Here is a 16,739-nt window from a genome sequence, read left to right on the forward strand (position 1 = left end):
TCCAGTGCTTTATCCCACAGGGCCATACTAGTTACCCTATAGAACTGCTCTATAGGGTTCCTGAGGCTGAAAATCTTTATGGAAGCAGACTGCCACAACTGTCTCTCATGTAGTGGGCTGGTGGGTTTGAACTGCCCAACCTGTAAACCATGGTGCCACAGGGCTCCTCCAAGACGAGACACAAAGACTTAATGATAAGGTGTAGGGAAGCTGAGATGAGCCATAAGTAAACGTGGTAAGCTCTGTCCCCAGTTTGCAGTGGAGGTGAAGAAGAGCAGCGCACTGGCGGAGGGTCCAGCTGGTTTGGGGGTCCCTGTCAGTCACCTCGGTGGTCTCCCCATTGGGACCTGGGTCAGGCAGGGGTTCCTTGGTGATGCTGGCCTGATGAACCTATTGTGCTTTCTCCCCAGGCCCCCACCCTCCGGCCACCCTGCAGCATCATGATGGGGAAACTCCCCCTGGGAGTAGTCTCCCCTTATGTGAAGATGAGTTCGGGGGGTTGCTCAGATCCCCTGAAATTCTATGCCACCAGCTACTGTACAGCTTACGGTGAGGGCACCTTGAAGCAGGAGGCACCTCCAGGATCTTGGAGAGGAGGAGAGCCCCTTTGTCCATGAGAGGGTCCCACAATGGGTCCATCCCTGAGTTCCCCAAGGACTTGTCCACACTTGTGCCTTCAGGCTGGGCCTACCGCTCCCTCCCCCCCAAATTCTATCTCTGTGATTCTGACCTTGTCCCCACTTCATTTCCTGCCATCAAACTCATCCTGACCACCACATAGGGACCCCCAGAAACTTCAAGGGGAATGCTGGTCTTGTCTGGGTAGCCGTAGCCTCTTTCAGCTCTGTTGACCCTTGGTCCCTCTCTGGCAGGTCGGGAGGATTTCAAGCCCCGATTGAGCATTCACAAAGGCACAGGTTACAAGACTAGCTACCGGCCCCTGGTCTCATACCAAGCCAGCCTTGATGCTCTGGACAACCCAGCCATGGGGTATGGCCTGCCGTGCTGGGCCTCAGCTCTCAGGATAAGTCAGGGCTCCATGGATGGGCCCTGAGACCTGGGGCACAGAGCCTGACCTGGCCTGGGTCTGGGTCCCTGCGTGACTCCGGCCATGGCTCCTCTGACTGGGTCCCCAAGGCAGGCAGGGTCCTGAGGTTTCCATGGGGAGGAGTGTGGGAGAGGGGAAGCCCCTGAGGAGAGGCAGCACAGCCCCCAAAGGACCAAGGCGGGTGGCCCTGGTGGTTCTAGTTGCTGTCCCCCACCCCCCAGGGAACAAGTCCAGAACAACTTACAGACAGTGACCAGCCAGAGCTACCGCCCGCTGGAGGTGCCTGATGGCAAGCATCCGCTGCCTTGGAAGATGCACCAGACCTGCTCTGGCTTTGGGAGGGAGAAGGCCAACACAGGGCCCTCCACCAAGGAGGTCAGTGCTGGGCCCAGGCGAGCCTCAGACGGGGGAACTCAGGATGGGGGCAGTGGGAGTGGCTGGGGCTGCACTGCCAACAGTTGGTGAACCACAGGGCAGAGGCCCACACACCTTTTTACCTTCGTCCTTCTTCTCAGTCCCACCATCTCCACCGTTCCCACCCCCATCATTATTTCTCTCTCCATTTCTACTCCTATCCCCATCACTAGCCATCCCCATTCCTACCCTACCATGACCTCGCCCTCCATTTCTATCCCTCTCCCCACCATTCTTATCCCTTCTCAATTCCCATTCTTACTATCCCGACCAACCCCCATTCCCACAGCTACCTCCCCTCCATTTCTATCCCTGTCACCACCATCATCCTGACCCCCACTGTCTCCACCACCTCTACCATCCCCCATCTCTGTCACCATTCCCCTCCCGTCCCAACCCCACCCCACCTCCTCTATCACCCCCGTCTACATCTCCAGGCCAACACCAGCAGCCTCACAACCCCCACTGTGCCAGCATCATTGTCACATTGACGTTTGCCATTACCATTCTGATCATCTTCATTTTTATTATCAGATTGCCATCAGCTTTAGCAAGGTTACCAATAGAACACATATTCATTCATTCATTCACTCATTCACTGAACACCTCTTCCCTATCTGCCACCACTCGTCTGTCAGTTAGTCGTACCGTGGTGGCTTGTGTGTGCTGTGATGCTGGAAGCTATGCCACCAGTATTTTATATACCAGCAGGGTCATCCATGGTGGACAGGTTTCAGATGAGCTTTCAGGTAAAGAGAGAGTAGGAAGAAGGAGGGATGGGCTACTTCTGAATATTCAATCACTGAAAACATTATATTGAATAGCCGTGGAACACTATCAGCACCAGAATATTGAATATTGAAACTTGGTGAAGAGCACCAGAATATTATCAGGTATAGTGCCAGAAGATAAGCCTCTCAAGTTGGAAGGCACTCAAAATATGACTGGGGAAGAGCTGCCTCCTCAAAGTAGAGTTGATGAGGATGACACGAATTGAGTAAAGCTTTTGGGACCTTCATTTGCTGATGGGGCACAGCTCAAAAATGAAATAAACATCCATTAAAGAATGGGAACATGGAATATAATCAGTGTGAATCTAGGAAAATTGGAAATTGTCAAAAATGAAATGGGACATATAAACATCGATATCCTAGGCATTAGTGAGCTGAAATGGACTGGTGTTGGCCATTTTGAATCTGAGAATCCCATGGTTTACTATGCTGGGATGACAAATTGAAAAACAATAGCACTGCATTCATTATCAAAAAGAACATATCAAGATTCATCTTGATATACAAACCTGTCTGTGATAGGATAATATCCATACACCTAAAAGGAAGACCAATTAATACCACTATTTTTCATATTTACACACCAACCACTAAAGTCAGATGATGAAACTGAAGAATTCTGTCAATTTCTTCAGATTGACATTGATCAAACATGCATTGAAAGCTACTGGTGATTGGAGTGCAAAGGTTGGAAACAAAGATGAAGGATCAGACGTTGGAAAATATGGCCTTGGTGATAGAAACGATGCTGGAGATTGCATTATAGGATTTCACAAGACCAATGACTTCTTCATTGCAAACAGCTTTTTTAAACAACATAAAAGACAACTAACTATATACATGGACCTCACCAGATGAAATACACAGAAATCACATTCACTACATCTGTGGAAAGAGAAGGTGGAAAAGCTCCACATCACCAGCCCAAACAAGGCCAGATTGTGGGACAGACCATCAATTGTTTATATGCAAATTCAGGCTGAAGCTGAAGAAAATTAAAACAAATCCAAGATAGCCAAAATATGACCTTGAATATATCCTATCTGAATTTTGAGATCATCTAAAGGACAGATTTGATGCATTAGATGCTAAAGACTGAAGACCAGAAGAGTTGTGGGATGACATCAAGAACATCATACAGGAAGAAAGGAAAAGGTCATTAAGATGATAAGAAAGACAGAAAAGACCAAAATAGATGTCAGAAGAGACTCTGAAACTTGCTCTCCAGTGTAGAGATGCTAAAGCAAATGGAAGAAGTGAGGAGGTACAAGAGTTGAACAAAAAATTTTAAAGGTCAGCTCGAGAAGACAAAGTCAAATATGATAATGATGTTATAATGAAATGTGCAAAGACCTGGAGTTAGGGAACTAAAAAGGAAGGACACGTTCAACATTTCTTAAGCTGAAACAACTGAAGAAAAAATTCAAGCCTCGACTTGCAATATTGAAGTATTATTTGGGCAAAATATTGAATGATGCAGAAAGTATCAGAAGAAAATGGAAGAAATACACAGTCACTGTACCAAACAAAAGTGGTCGATGTTCAACCATCTCAAGAGGTAGCATATGATCAAGAGCCAATGATCATGAAGGAAAAAGTCCAAGGTGCATTGGAGGCATTGGCAAAGGACAAGGCATTGGGAATAGATAGAATATAAATTGAAATCTTTCAACAAACTGATGTGGCAATGGAGGCACTCACTAACCTGTGCCAAGAAATTTGGAAGACAACTATCTGGCTGACTGACTGGAAGAGATCCGTATTTGTGACCATTCCAAAGAGAGGTGACCCAATGGTATACGAAAACCATCGGACAATATCACTGATATCAGTTTTACTGAAGATAATACAAAAATGGTTGCAACCATGCATTGACAGAGAACTTCCAGAGGTTCAAGTCGGATTCAGAAGAGAATGTGGAATGAGGGATATCATTGCTGACTTCAGATGGATGTTGGCTGAAAGCAGAGAATAACAGAAAAATATTTACCTGTGCTTTATTGACTAGGCAAAGGCTTTCAGATTGTGTGGATCATGACAAGCTATGGACAACATTGTGAAGAATGGGTATTCCAGAACACTTAATTGTACCCACAAGGAACCTGTACATAGACCAGGAGGCAGTTGTTTGAACAGAACAAGGGAACAAACAGTGAATGGTTTTAAATTAAGAAAGGTGTGCAACAGGGTTGTATTCTTTCACCATACTTATTCAGTCTGTATGCTGAGCAAGTAACCTGAGAAGATGGATTGTATGAAGAAAATCAGAATTGGAGGAAGATTTGTTAACAATCTGTGATATGCAGATGATATAACCTTGCTTACCGAAAGCAAAGAGGACTTAAAATAATTATTGATGAAGATCAAAGACCACAGCCTGCAGTACAGGTTGCACCTCAATGTAAAGAAAACAAAAATCCTCACCACAGGACCAATAAATAACATCACAATAAATGGAGAAAAGATCGAAGTTGTCAAAGACTTTAATTTGCTCAGATTGACCATCAACACTCATGGAAGCAGCAGTCAAGAAACCAAATGATGTACTGCATTGGCAAATCTGTTGCATAAAACCTCTTTAAAGTGTTGAAAAGCAAAGATGTTAGTATGAGGACTAAGGTGCTCCTGACCCAAGCCATGGTATTTTTCAGTAACCTCATAGGCATGTGAAAGTTGAACAGTGAGTAAGACCGTGGAAGAATTGATGCATTTGAGCTATGGTGTTGGAGGAGAACATTTAAAGTCCCATTGGCTGCCAAAAGAACAGACCAATCTGTGTTGGAAGAAATACAGCCAGAATGCTCCCTGGAAGCCAGGTGGCCAGACTTCATCTCTCAGACTTTGAACATAGTGCCAGGAGGGACGAGTCCCTGGAGAAGGATAGCATGCTTGGTAGAGTGGAGGGTCAGTGAAATAAGATGGATTGGCACAATGGCAGCAGCAATTGGGCTTAAACCTAGCAACAATTGTGAGGTTGGCCCAAGACTGGGCAATATTTTGTTCTGTTGTGCATAGGGTTGCTATGAGTTGGTACTGACTCGATGACACCCAATACCAACAACTTCCTTATCTGAAGGTGACAAATGCCAGGAGAAAAATATAAGTCAGAGGCAGCGGTGAAGGGTTGCAATTGCCCACTGGGAGAGTCAGGGAAGAACTTGACAAAAGAATCGAAGACGGTTAGAAAGTGAGTGATGTAGCTATCTGAGGGAAGGGAGTTCCTAGCAGTGGAAACAGCAAGTGCAAAGGCCCTGAGGCAGGAGTGAGTCTCATGTGAGGAACGACTGCATGGAAGCCCATGGCTGGAGTGGGCTGAGGATCTGAGGTCCTTGTGGGCCAATGTCAGGACGTGGGATTCTACTCTGAGGGCTATGTGAGTGCTGCAGGGCTCTGAGTGGATGAAGAGGAACAAATCAACAAGACTCTCATGGAGATTCCTCCGGCTGAAGTGGAGTTATTCTGTAGGGGTCAAGGGTGGAATCATGGCCATCCCCTCGCCCATCCCTGAAGGGTAATTGGCTGCTTCATCTCCCCAGGTCAGAAAGGTCCATTTCGACACCCAGGAGCACGGTGTCCAGGCCATTCCAGGACTGGAGCCCAAGGAGGTGCCCCTGCTCCACCAGCAGGAGAACAAGGGCTCCACGGAGAGGGAGAATGCCCGACACGTGAGTGGGCGACCAGGCCTAGAGCTGAGGGCTGGCCAGAGGGGCCGGCTTGCCTTATTTTCCCTCCTCCAGACATGAATTTCAGGGGCTCACCCAAGCAGCCGACTCAACGTAGCCTCAGGACACCGCAAAAAATGACAGGACAAAGGAGTTGCTATTCGATGTTTCCCCAAACAGAACCAAAGTGGTCACCACCGGCTTCCTTACATGTATTTTAAGACTTAACACCCAACCCTTCAGGCCTGGAACTGAACTCACCCTCCATGACTCAAATTTCAGCCAAGCAGTAGATAGGTATATGGTGGTGATTGTGTGCCATGGAGTCAGTTCTAACTCACAGCGACCCTGTATAGGGTTTCCGAGACTGCAAATCCTTACGGGAACTGAAAGCCTCATCTTTCTCCCAGGGAACGGCTGGTAGTTTCGAACTGCCGACCTTGAGGGACACACACTATAGCGTGGTCAATGATTTAAGATCAAAAGGGCAGCGTTCACCAGGGACAAAGCTCAGAAGGGTTGAGAAGGAAGGAGGAATGGAATTAAGGACCCCAGGGAGAAAGTGGGAAAGTGATGTTACATTATAGGATGAAACAAATGTGTCTGGACTGTTGAATGAGAAATTCACTCAGTTCATAATAAAAGTTAGTAATCATGGTAATAAAATAGTAACACCAAATTCTCTTCTTTTCCCCACCAAGCCCAGGGAAATCAATTGTGAAGGGAGTGTTCATTTTCTTCCATCAGCCTCTCTCCTCTGGTTACACACCTGCCTGGTCTAGGTCCTAGGAGCTCTGAGTTCCATTGCTCATTCCTGGAGCTCAGTGTAGCCTGTGACTTCACCTTCGTTGTCACAGGGGAACGGGACTCTCTTGATGCAATTCCTGGCTGTGTGGTTCCGTCAGAGAGGGATTCAGAGTACAGACAACCCAGGAACTGCTACAGCCACAAAACCCATCCAGACCCTGGCCTCCCATCACCCCATCGTTCTGTGTTCCAGGGCCCTCGCTTCATGACGTCTGAGTACAACGCCAGGTTTCTTCACGAGCCCTCCAACCAGCCAGGTAGGTCCCTATCTGAACTCACACTTTCCTCCCAGCCCCCTCAGGCTCTAGGAGAGGTCCCCAGGGAAGCCTGAAGCTAGGATCAAGAAAGTACCCATGGAAGAAAGAAGGTCGTGCGACTGGCTTGGGAGAGTAGTGTCTCCCAGGTTAACCGCTGTACTTTTGGGCTGCAGACCGTCAAAGAAACTTCATTGCTTAGGCTTCCCACAGCCTTCTCCTGGCCTCATGGCCTTGGCCCTTCTTTCGGCTCTCTTTTCTTGTTCCCTGGCTTAGACTCTGGAGCCCTTTCTCAGGGCCACTGATTCTGGTGGGTCATGTCTCCAGATCTGCCAAGCCAGGTGACTTTCCACTCACCTGAATTCCAGGCAGGTGGGGCCAGGGGCCTAGGGACACCATGGGAGGTTGTCTTTTGCAGATCTCTTGCAGAAGAAATCAGTTGGCGCCAAGGAGAAGACTGGCTTCACAGAAGAGTCCACCAAGAGCCCCATTGTCTTCAAGCCGCCCTCCCAGGCCATTCCTGGGGACTCTGTAAGTCAGGTTGGGCCCCACCTAGAATCTCAGGTACTGAAGGACCTCCAGTCAAAGGGCTTCTGGATTTTCTTTTTAAGTAATTTGTTTCTTTTTGTTGTTGTTGAGAATAGACGCAGCAGAACATACACCAATTCAACAATTTCTCCATGTACATATCAGTGACATTGATAATATTCAAGTTCTGAGCTCATCCTCACCTTCCTTTTCTGAATTGTTCTTCATACACACACACACACCATATATAAGGAGCTCTGGTAGCATAGTGGTTACGAATCGGGCTGTGAACCACAAGGTCAGCAGTTCGAAACTACCAGCCGCTCTGTGGGAGAAAGATGAGGCTTTCTGCTCCCATAAAGATGTACAGCCTTGGAAACCCTGTACAGGGTCACTATGAGTCGGAACCGACTCCACGGCACATAACCACTACCACCACATTAACACAGGCTCACGCTCCTGCCCCCCAAGTTTCCTGTCTCATTTTCTGAGTTTACAGTTGTCGGTTTGATCCCACAGAGACAGTTCTTTGAAAAGTTCAGTGCTTGAGACATTCTTTACTCACTAAGCTAATCTGTTGTTTGGGTTCAAGAAGACTTGGAGGGATTTATTTGGCCTAAGGTTCAAAGATTATCTCAGGACAGTTGTTTGGGGAGTCCATAAGTTTCCATGATGCTAAATGTCTGGATCCCACAAGATTTTGAATTTTCAAAATGTCTCTCTTTGGATCAGGATTGTTCCATAAAATCATTGATCAAAATGTTCAGTGATGATGAGTTTCTGGCATTTTCAAAAGTGTGAGCTGCAGGCTTTTAAATCCAAACTCAAGATGGAAGAGCAGTTTGTCATGGGGAAAACTACTGTTTTTGGTCTTACTCCCCCATTTAGCAGATGTGGAGAATGAGGCCACTCAAGACTTTAGACAAGAACCCTGGCCTGCTGGTTCCAATCAATGCCAGATCTTTCCCTCTCTTCTTCCCAAATCCTCCCCCTTCCTCATCCACCCCAGTTATATTCATTTGTACTGACTCCACCCCCTGGGTGATATAGGTGGTTTGTGCTTGAATACTAAACAGAAGTTTAGCAGTTCTAAACCACCCGGAGGTACCATGGAAGCAAGACCTGGCAATCTGCTTCCAAAAAGATGACAGCCTTAAAAATCCTAGGAAGTACCATTCAACTCTAGAACAAACGGGGCTGCCGTGAGTCAGAATTGACTCAAGGCTAGGGGTTTACTTTGTTTCCCCTCCTCTGTGCCCAGTAGGGAGAAAGCAGCTTCATTCACAACATGGGTCAAGAGGCCTATGGTTCCAACCTGCGGAGCTAACACTCCTCTGGGGGCTTTATTTTCCAGACTCTTCTCCCGAGCAGGAGTGTTACCAGGTCGGACTTTCTTCCCATAACTCACCCTCGTGTAAGCAGGAGCTGAGCTGGTGAAGGGAAGAGGACCCTGGTGGCACCCATGGCTGGACGTCCTCCTTTGGGGGCTGTTAGACGTGGCTCTGGGATGCTGTCGGGGTGGTGGGGGTGGGGTGGGTGGGACAATATGCTGCGGCCAGCAGCCTCTTTGTCTTCTCCAGGGAGATGAGGCACTCCCTGCGCTGACCAGAGTCTGCGATCATGAAACGGGCTTCAGTAGAGTGAACCAACGGATCCTGAACCCCAGAGTGAGTGGCCATGGAGGACTTTCCCAGAGAAGGCAGTACTCAGAACAAAGGTGTTCGAGAGGCTTCTTGGAAGATGTAGCATTTTGAGGGGAGAGGTACTGAAGGCTGGGAAGAATTGGGGTGTTTGGAGTTGTAGCAGGAAGTCCTCCAGGAAGAAGTTTAAAGGCCTAGAAAGTGAGAGATCTGTTCTGAAATAGCAAACTGGGCTGCTAGCCAAAAGGTTGGTGGTTTAAGTTCACCCAGAGGGATCTTGAAATAAAGGCCTGGTGCTCTGTTTCCAAAAGATCAGCCACTGAAAAGTCTGTAGAGCACAATTCTACTTGGGCACACATTGAGGACTTGTCATGAGTTGTCATCAGCTCGAGGCCAATGGATTTGTTGTTGTTTTTGATGGGGAAGGTCCAGGGGAAATGGGGTTGGGGGCAAGTTGGGGCTGTGTGTGTCTCTGCCTGCCCTTCCTCCACCCTTACTGCACGACTCTGGCCACCTCAGCCACCTTTTTGTGGCTCTGTTTCTGCAGGCTCCAGAGCGCAGCAGCATGAGTCCCTGGCAGCTCCAGCCACCCCAGTGGAAGCAACAGACAAACGTTGCCATGCTTGGTCGAGAGACGGTGGGCAACAAAGTAAGAGCTGGTGCACCCTAACCCCACCCCCAAATAAATCCTCCGCTTCTCCTGGTCTGACAATCCCGTCATCTGCAGGAGCCCACAGGGTTCAGCTTGAACAACACCAGCTATGTCCAGGGCCCCAGTGACCCTGACATGGATAATCGATACCTGACTACCTATAACCAAAGGTGAGACCCCTTCCCTGCCCAAGCCCATTTTACAGATAGGGAGGCTGAGTCTGGGACCAGGAAAAGAATGGGCTCACAATCCTGGAGAGAAGACCAAACTGCTTAGTGTGGATCCCTCCAGAATCGAATACCCAGCCAATGATCTGAGAGCCAGAAGCTTACCCGAGACGCAGAGGAGTGAGAGAAGAGGGTGAAAGAGGGAAGGCAGCAATTTCAGGGTGCTAATAAGTCAGATAGCCCACGAGAAGATTCTAGAAAATTGCAAAACATACAGTTCAGTTATTCCAGCCAAGAGCAAGACAACTGGGGACTTGCACCCCATTAGTTAAGAGTGGTTTCCTGGGACAACATTAAATTCCAGGTACTGCCTTGCTCAGGTAACCCTCTTCCCGTCTCTGAGCATTTTCTTATTCTCATCCCTCTCTGTTCCTGCACCAGGATCTTGTTGTCATTGTTGTGTGCCATCGAGTGGATGCTGACTTGTAGTGATCCTATGAGTGGCATTCTGGTGTGGCGCGTTAGGACAAGCACTGGATCGCAAAGTCGGTTTGAGCCACGAAGTTGGCAGTTCAAACTCACCAGCCGCTCCTCGGAAAATCCTAGGCAGGGTCACTCTGAGTGGGAACTGACTCGATGGCAATAACAACAACATTGTAAACAGTCTCATTGGTTTTTTAAATGTCCATATTTTGTTGTGTTTTTTGATGAAGGTTTACACAGAAGTTTCGATTCTCATTCAACAATTGCTACAAAAGTTGTTCAGTGATATTAGTTATGTTCTTCGCAATGCATGACAATTCCTATGATTTCTGTTCTCTTTGTTCCATTATTGAAATGTTGAGTTGGTGGAGAGGGTCGGCCACCTTCAGAAGGTATGGTTTGTACAGAGGTGAGGGCAGCCGCGATGGGGACAGCTGAGGGAAGAGCCAGTGTGCAGGCAGTGACAGAGGGTCAGCTGGGAGGGTCTTCGTCATCCTTTGAGTTGAACCCCTCCTCGGGATGGGGACCTGAGGCTCAGAGAGGAGCCACACAGAGATTTGTGGCAGATATGGGATTGGGGCTCAGTGTCCAGACTTCTAGTTCTGTGGCTGATCCTATTCCCACCGAGGGGGGGGGGGGCAGAGACTCACTCAGCTCTGTCCCTGTTCCTCTTTAAGCAAATATCCTCCTGAAACTCCAGCAGACCCTGACCTGGGCCATCTCTGCTGGGTCTCTTCCTGCTCCTGATGTTTGCCAGTTGTCAGTCCTTCCAGGCTCCCCCACAACTAGAGAGACTCTAACCACTGGACTCTATCCCATTTACCTTCCTGCAGCCCCTTTAGTAAGCCCAAGGTGGGCCCCAGTCTTACTCACCTTTGCAGACTCAATGGGCAGTGCTTGCCTGGGGAATACTGGTGAGATGGAGAAGTTGAAGGCCTAAAGAGAAAGGAACGGGACGGGGCCTCCTTCACTGCCCCCCATGCTCACAGGCTGGGGAGGAGACGCCATTTCATTATGTCTGATCCAAGTTCTGTAGACACACAGTAGGAGCCCCCACATCGGGGGAGGGAGCAGGTGGGCTTCCTGAGTGAGTTGCTCTTGTGGAAGAGGACTTAGGGCATGTCCAGCAGAGGGAATGGGGGGCCACAAAGGTTAATGTCTAGGGTCCACATGACTGGACATTTCATTGACAGTTAGGCAGAGGATCCCTGAAAGATTTCACACGGGGGCTTGGGGGTGGTCAGATGTGCACTTTTGAATACCTCCTGATGGTGAGACAGAGACAGGAAGGCTGGTCAGGAGGCCACAGGGGGCTCCACTGGAGGAAGACCCACACGGCCTGGTCTGCCACCCCAGCTGTGGCTGGCAGATGCGGGAAGAGCTCAGATGGAGATGTATTTAGGAGACAGAATCTCAGGTTGGGAGACAATGAGACTGAGCCACCCCGCATGACAAACTCTGCCCACACCCCCTACCCACCCCACATCCCCACTCCAGGTACTTCGAGAACATCCCCAAGGGGCTAGACCGCGAAGGTTGGACTCGAGGAGGCATCCAGCCCCAGAAACCAGGCGGCTACGCCCTCAACCAGCCGGTCACGCACATGGAGCCTACTCCCAACCCCACAGAAAGTCTGCGGCGTCTGCACCCCCACGTGGGAAGGTAGCCTCCCTCTGCCCTCCCTTCCTCCTCCAGTTCTGGCCTAGGTCTGCTCAGTCTAGTCTTCACAGCCTGAAGGCTGTTCCTTCTCTCTCCCCTCTTGCTGGCTTTGTCCATGGCTTCAATTACCTCTGTCCTCCCTCCCCACCTGCCCGGGGCCCAGTTTCTTGACATCCTGTGTGGAGGGAAGTCTAAAGATGGATGGGCCGTGTGGTTCCATCTCGTTAGTGACCTCTCTATGCTCAACCCAGTTCCATAAGCTTTATGTTTCATGACAATGGGCAGAATTGGCAAGAAGGTCTGTTTGTGCTTGGCCTCTGGCCACCGAGGGAGGGGCAGCAGTGAGAAGGTGAAGCCCACCTCCAGGCACTTGGAGGCTGCATCCATGCCCTCCTCATCCTTTCCTCTGCCTCCTTCACAGAACCCTGACCTGCGCTGACCCCTTCTACCGGGACACCCCTCACAGCAGTAATGTCACTCCACCCAGCTGAGCTAAGGACTGGGTAAGGGACCTGTGGAGGTGGCCACAGTGGGCCAGCCCTGCCTCCCAAGTCTTGGGCCTACAGGCTCTGTCACGGGGCCCAGCCCCAGAGTGTGTGGGCAGATGGGAGGTTGGGTACACAGAACCACCCAGGCACCCCTGAGACCTCACCTCTGTCCCACACAGATTTGCCACCTCAATGGGACAGGAGCCGGGCTACTGTCCCCACCCCCCAGGTTGGACTCCCAGCTACTTTCCTAATGAAATAAAGAACAGTAAACAGAGGGTGCTACCATTGTTGAGACACTGGGAAGTGTGGTTGGGGCAAGGGGGAAGCTTAGGGCCAGCACCCCTGACTGGACAAAACCCTGGAGACTCATTTCCTTCTCTGTGTAGTCCTCCCCGCAAGGCCTTCCTGTCTGATAAAGCGCTTGGTCAGGCCTGGATGTGGGGATACCCAGGTTGAGGAAGACAGATGAGACAGGAAGGCGTGGGGAGGTTGAGGGTCAAGTCTTACACTTCTTTAGGCCTCAGTGATCTGACCTATAAAATGGGGGTGGGGGTGGTCTGTACATTGGAGGCAGGACTTGGGCAGATGCCAGGGTCCCCCTGGGTCTCACTCTGAATGATTTATAGGAGAGGAAAGGGCAGTGACATGGAATGGCCATCTGGATCCCAGATGGGGCAGGGGCCGGGCACAAAGGTTAGTGTGTCCTCCCCCTAGCCAAGGCCATCAGAGTGGACATACCCTTTGTGAGTATTAGAACCAGGCACCGGAGAAGGACACAGCCCACGTGGGTGCAGTGTTGTGGGAAAGAAAACGTGCTTGCCTTTCGCTGCCGTGGGCTGCGGGGCAGTCTGAGCTTGCTCCAGGGCCTTTTGTCCCCTCAAGCTCCACGACTCACAGCAGCCCTGTAAGACACAGGAGAACTGTCCCTTAGGGCTTCTGAGGTTGTATATCTTTAAGGAAGCAGATGGCCATCTTTCTACCCCAGAGCCGATGGTGGCTTCAAACGACTGACCTTTTGGTTAGCAGTCCAATGCTTAACTCACTCCACCACCAGAGCTGCTTTGGGTCCCCTGTCAGGTGCACTTGTTCAGTGCCTAATGAGACAGCTGTATGCGCTGGCCTTGTTAGCACCAACCCCGGCTGCCCTGGGCCACACAAGGTGGGCATGCACCTTGCAGCCAGCCCAGTTCAGTGGACCAGCAGTGCCTCCACCTCTGCTCCTTGAAGGCATCTATGAAGCGGTTCTGCTGGTCCTGGGGCTTGACTGTGCCACCCACCTCCCCGCAGTCTGGAGCAGCGGTCTGGGGGCTGGCCATGTGGAATGTGGGTGACTCCAGCTGGCTCCAGCATCGGGGTGCGGGGGTGCGGGACACAGTGTCTCTCAGCTATAAACCCAGCCAGATTCAGGACTCAGTGGCGGGGATCTGCTGGTCCATGGCCCCCAACATTAGAAGCTAGTCACCAAACGAGACATGCTAACTGGGCTGTACCCTAACCATAGCTTGGCCATGGTGAGAGGGCCACAAACATACATCCAGGCACATACTGTCAACACAAAAGACACACAAATGCAAATAAAAACACACATACACACCCCACAAGACACAACAGGCACATAGATGCCAGCAGCAAAAGACATACACATAGCTTGTCCACCTTTATGGCTGTATGAACCATTTCCTTGATACAAACCTCTCCTCTCTCTCTCTCTTTCTCTCTGGTAGCGTAGTGGTTACGAATTGGGCTGCAAACCACAAGGTCAGCAGTTTGAAACTACCAGCTGTTCCACTGGAGAAAGATGAGGCTTTCTGCTCCCGTAAAGATTTATAGCCTCGGAAACCCTATACAGGGTCACTATAGGTTGGAACCGACTCTGCGTCACTTAACAACAACAACGACACACAGATTCAGAAACATAAGAGCACAAAATCTAGCACCAACACAGGTACACAGGCAGACCTACAGACACCCCAACACACACAGACACACAGACGCGCCCTCCCCCTTCCCCCGCACCGTCTCCATTTCCCCTTCGTCTGTGAGTATCCCATTACAGGTCACATTCCCTGCTCACGAGCTGCTATGTTGCTTAATGGGATCTGGTGTCCACCACCGGAGCCTGTTACACCCTCTCTGCAATGCCTCCACATCTCCAGGACCTGGGCTCTGGGACACGTGAGCTGGGCCCAGCCATGCTGTGAGTCCTGCCCAAGGGGACTCCTCATAGTCCCTGCCTCCTTCCCGGCTACAACAGGAGCAGGGCAGTACGGACAGGGTGACCCAGGGCTGGGTGGTAGGGAGACAGCATCCAGAAAGCAGAGGCCAAGCCAAGATGGTTCTAGAACCCCTGCTGGGGCAAGTGCTGACTCTCCCCTCTCATGGGGGAGACACAGACAGAGGTAGACAGGCCTGCCCTAGGTCATGAAGCCCAGCAGCAACCTGTAGGGTCATCAGCTGAGTTAAGGGCTCAGCTGAGTTAAGGCTTCCTGGAGGAGGGTGAGCGGACTTGAAATGAAATGGGCCATGGGACACACTGAAGGAGGTAAGGCTGGGCCAGGGGAGGTGGGGACAAAGTGCCCAGTGTAAAAGGGGGCTGGCCAGATTACAAAGGGATTTCAGGGCCATGCTAAGGAGCCCTACTTTGTCCCCCTCCGGAACTATGAGACTCTATGAGAGTAGAGACCACGTGTGTCTGGGTCGTGGCTGAAACTCCAAAGCCTACAACAGTGCCTGGCACAATGATAGATGCTCAGTGCGCATTAGATCAGCACTCGTCATTGAATGAAAGAAAGGAAGAAAGGCCCCAGCTATGGGCTTCCAAACGTCACCAACCCAGACCCCAGGATGTAAATCCCCGCATCTGTACAGCCTATCAGCTGAGCCTCTGCTGTGACTGTGCTCTCTAGGGCCCCGGTGTAGGTGTCCCAACACAGGGACCACACCTTGTCCTCCAGTCCCATAGCAAGGTGCTGGACCCAGAACCCCATCAAATGTTCCATCAAGCTCTCCTCCGTGTCTTCCCCATCTCTCTGTTGGGATAGATGCCTTCTGCACCGTCTCTTTCTGGGTCCTCTGAAAACACACTACACACACAACATCACTCACATATGTACACACTCCATACACATCACATGCATATACACATATATCACATACATACATACATACATACATACATATACCACACAATAATACATGGCGTCTTGGTGTGGTGCTGTGGCCAATACGTCAGACTGCAAAGTCGTTTGAACTGCAAGGTCGATGGTTTAAGCACACCAACTGCTCCTCGGAAACCCTATACAGAGTCGCTATGGGTTGGAATCGACTCAACGGCACTTCACAACAACACATGCATAATACACATTATACATACTATGCATACCACAGACATGTATGTGTGTGTATATATATATACACACACACACACACACACATACCACAGAGACCCATACAACACACAATACACCCCCACATCACACACATACACATACACACATGTATACACGCAGGCACAATACCACATGCTACACACACATATACACACAGCACATCTTACAACACACAGAGATACCACACCATACACACATATACACACACAGACACCACACATATACCCACACACATCACACACCACACACTACACATACACCTTCTTCAGAAAAAGAAAAGAAAACCCGTGTTTATCACGCTGTAAAATGTAATGCCTAGCTCTCCTCAAAGGTTTCCGCAGCCCCTCCTGCCCACCCAGGGCCCCACCTACGCGGTATGAGGGGGGATTGCACCCCACATTGAGACAGGAGACCCGAGCAGACACTCACTGGGCCATGAGGTGACCTGATTAACACAGAGGTCCTCCCAGGAGCTCTGAGCTGGCCTGCAGCAGTGTTCTGAAAGAGTGAAGTGGCACAGTGGGCCACTCCCTGGCCCTCGGTGGGGTGTCCTGTGTCTGAGTCCTCCTCAGCCCTGGAATATTCTGTGGTTCAGGGAACAGTTCTGTGGGAATGGGTGGTCCTTAAGATGTCAGAGAGGAAACTGGGGGGCCATTCAGAGTGTCACGTCCCCCATCTATCTGTGTCCCATGCCTGCCCCCTGTGGCCTCCAGGCCCCTCGGACACATGCCTTCGGGAGCTCTGTTTTCCTACT

General features: G+C 50.2%; 1 protein-coding gene across 1 annotated transcript; it reads left to right on the top strand.

The window, feature by feature from the left end:
• The first annotated feature begins 440 nt into the window (after window positions 1–440).
• On the top strand, window positions 441–12,596 carry PPP1R32 (protein phosphatase 1, regulatory subunit 32). The gene is made up of 12 exons (XM_006875049.1): window positions 441–549; window positions 873–990; window positions 1,270–1,423; window positions 5,790–5,918; window positions 6,916–6,979; window positions 7,395–7,507; window positions 8,859–8,918; window positions 9,085–9,171; window positions 9,692–9,793; window positions 9,872–9,966; window positions 11,944–12,108; window positions 12,527–12,596. The coding sequence occupies exons 1-12, from the start codon at window positions 441–443 to the stop codon at window positions 12,594–12,596; spliced, it is 1,266 nt and encodes a 421-aa protein (XP_006875111.1).
• The last annotated feature ends 4,143 nt before the right edge of the window (window positions 12,597–16,739 follow it).

Source organism: Chrysochloris asiatica, unplaced genomic scaffold (genome assembly GCF_000296735.1).
Source record: "Chrysochloris asiatica unplaced genomic scaffold, ChrAsi1.0 scaffold00310, whole genome shotgun sequence".
Taxonomy (NCBI): Eukaryota; Metazoa; Chordata; class Mammalia; order Afrosoricida; family Chrysochloridae; genus Chrysochloris; species Chrysochloris asiatica.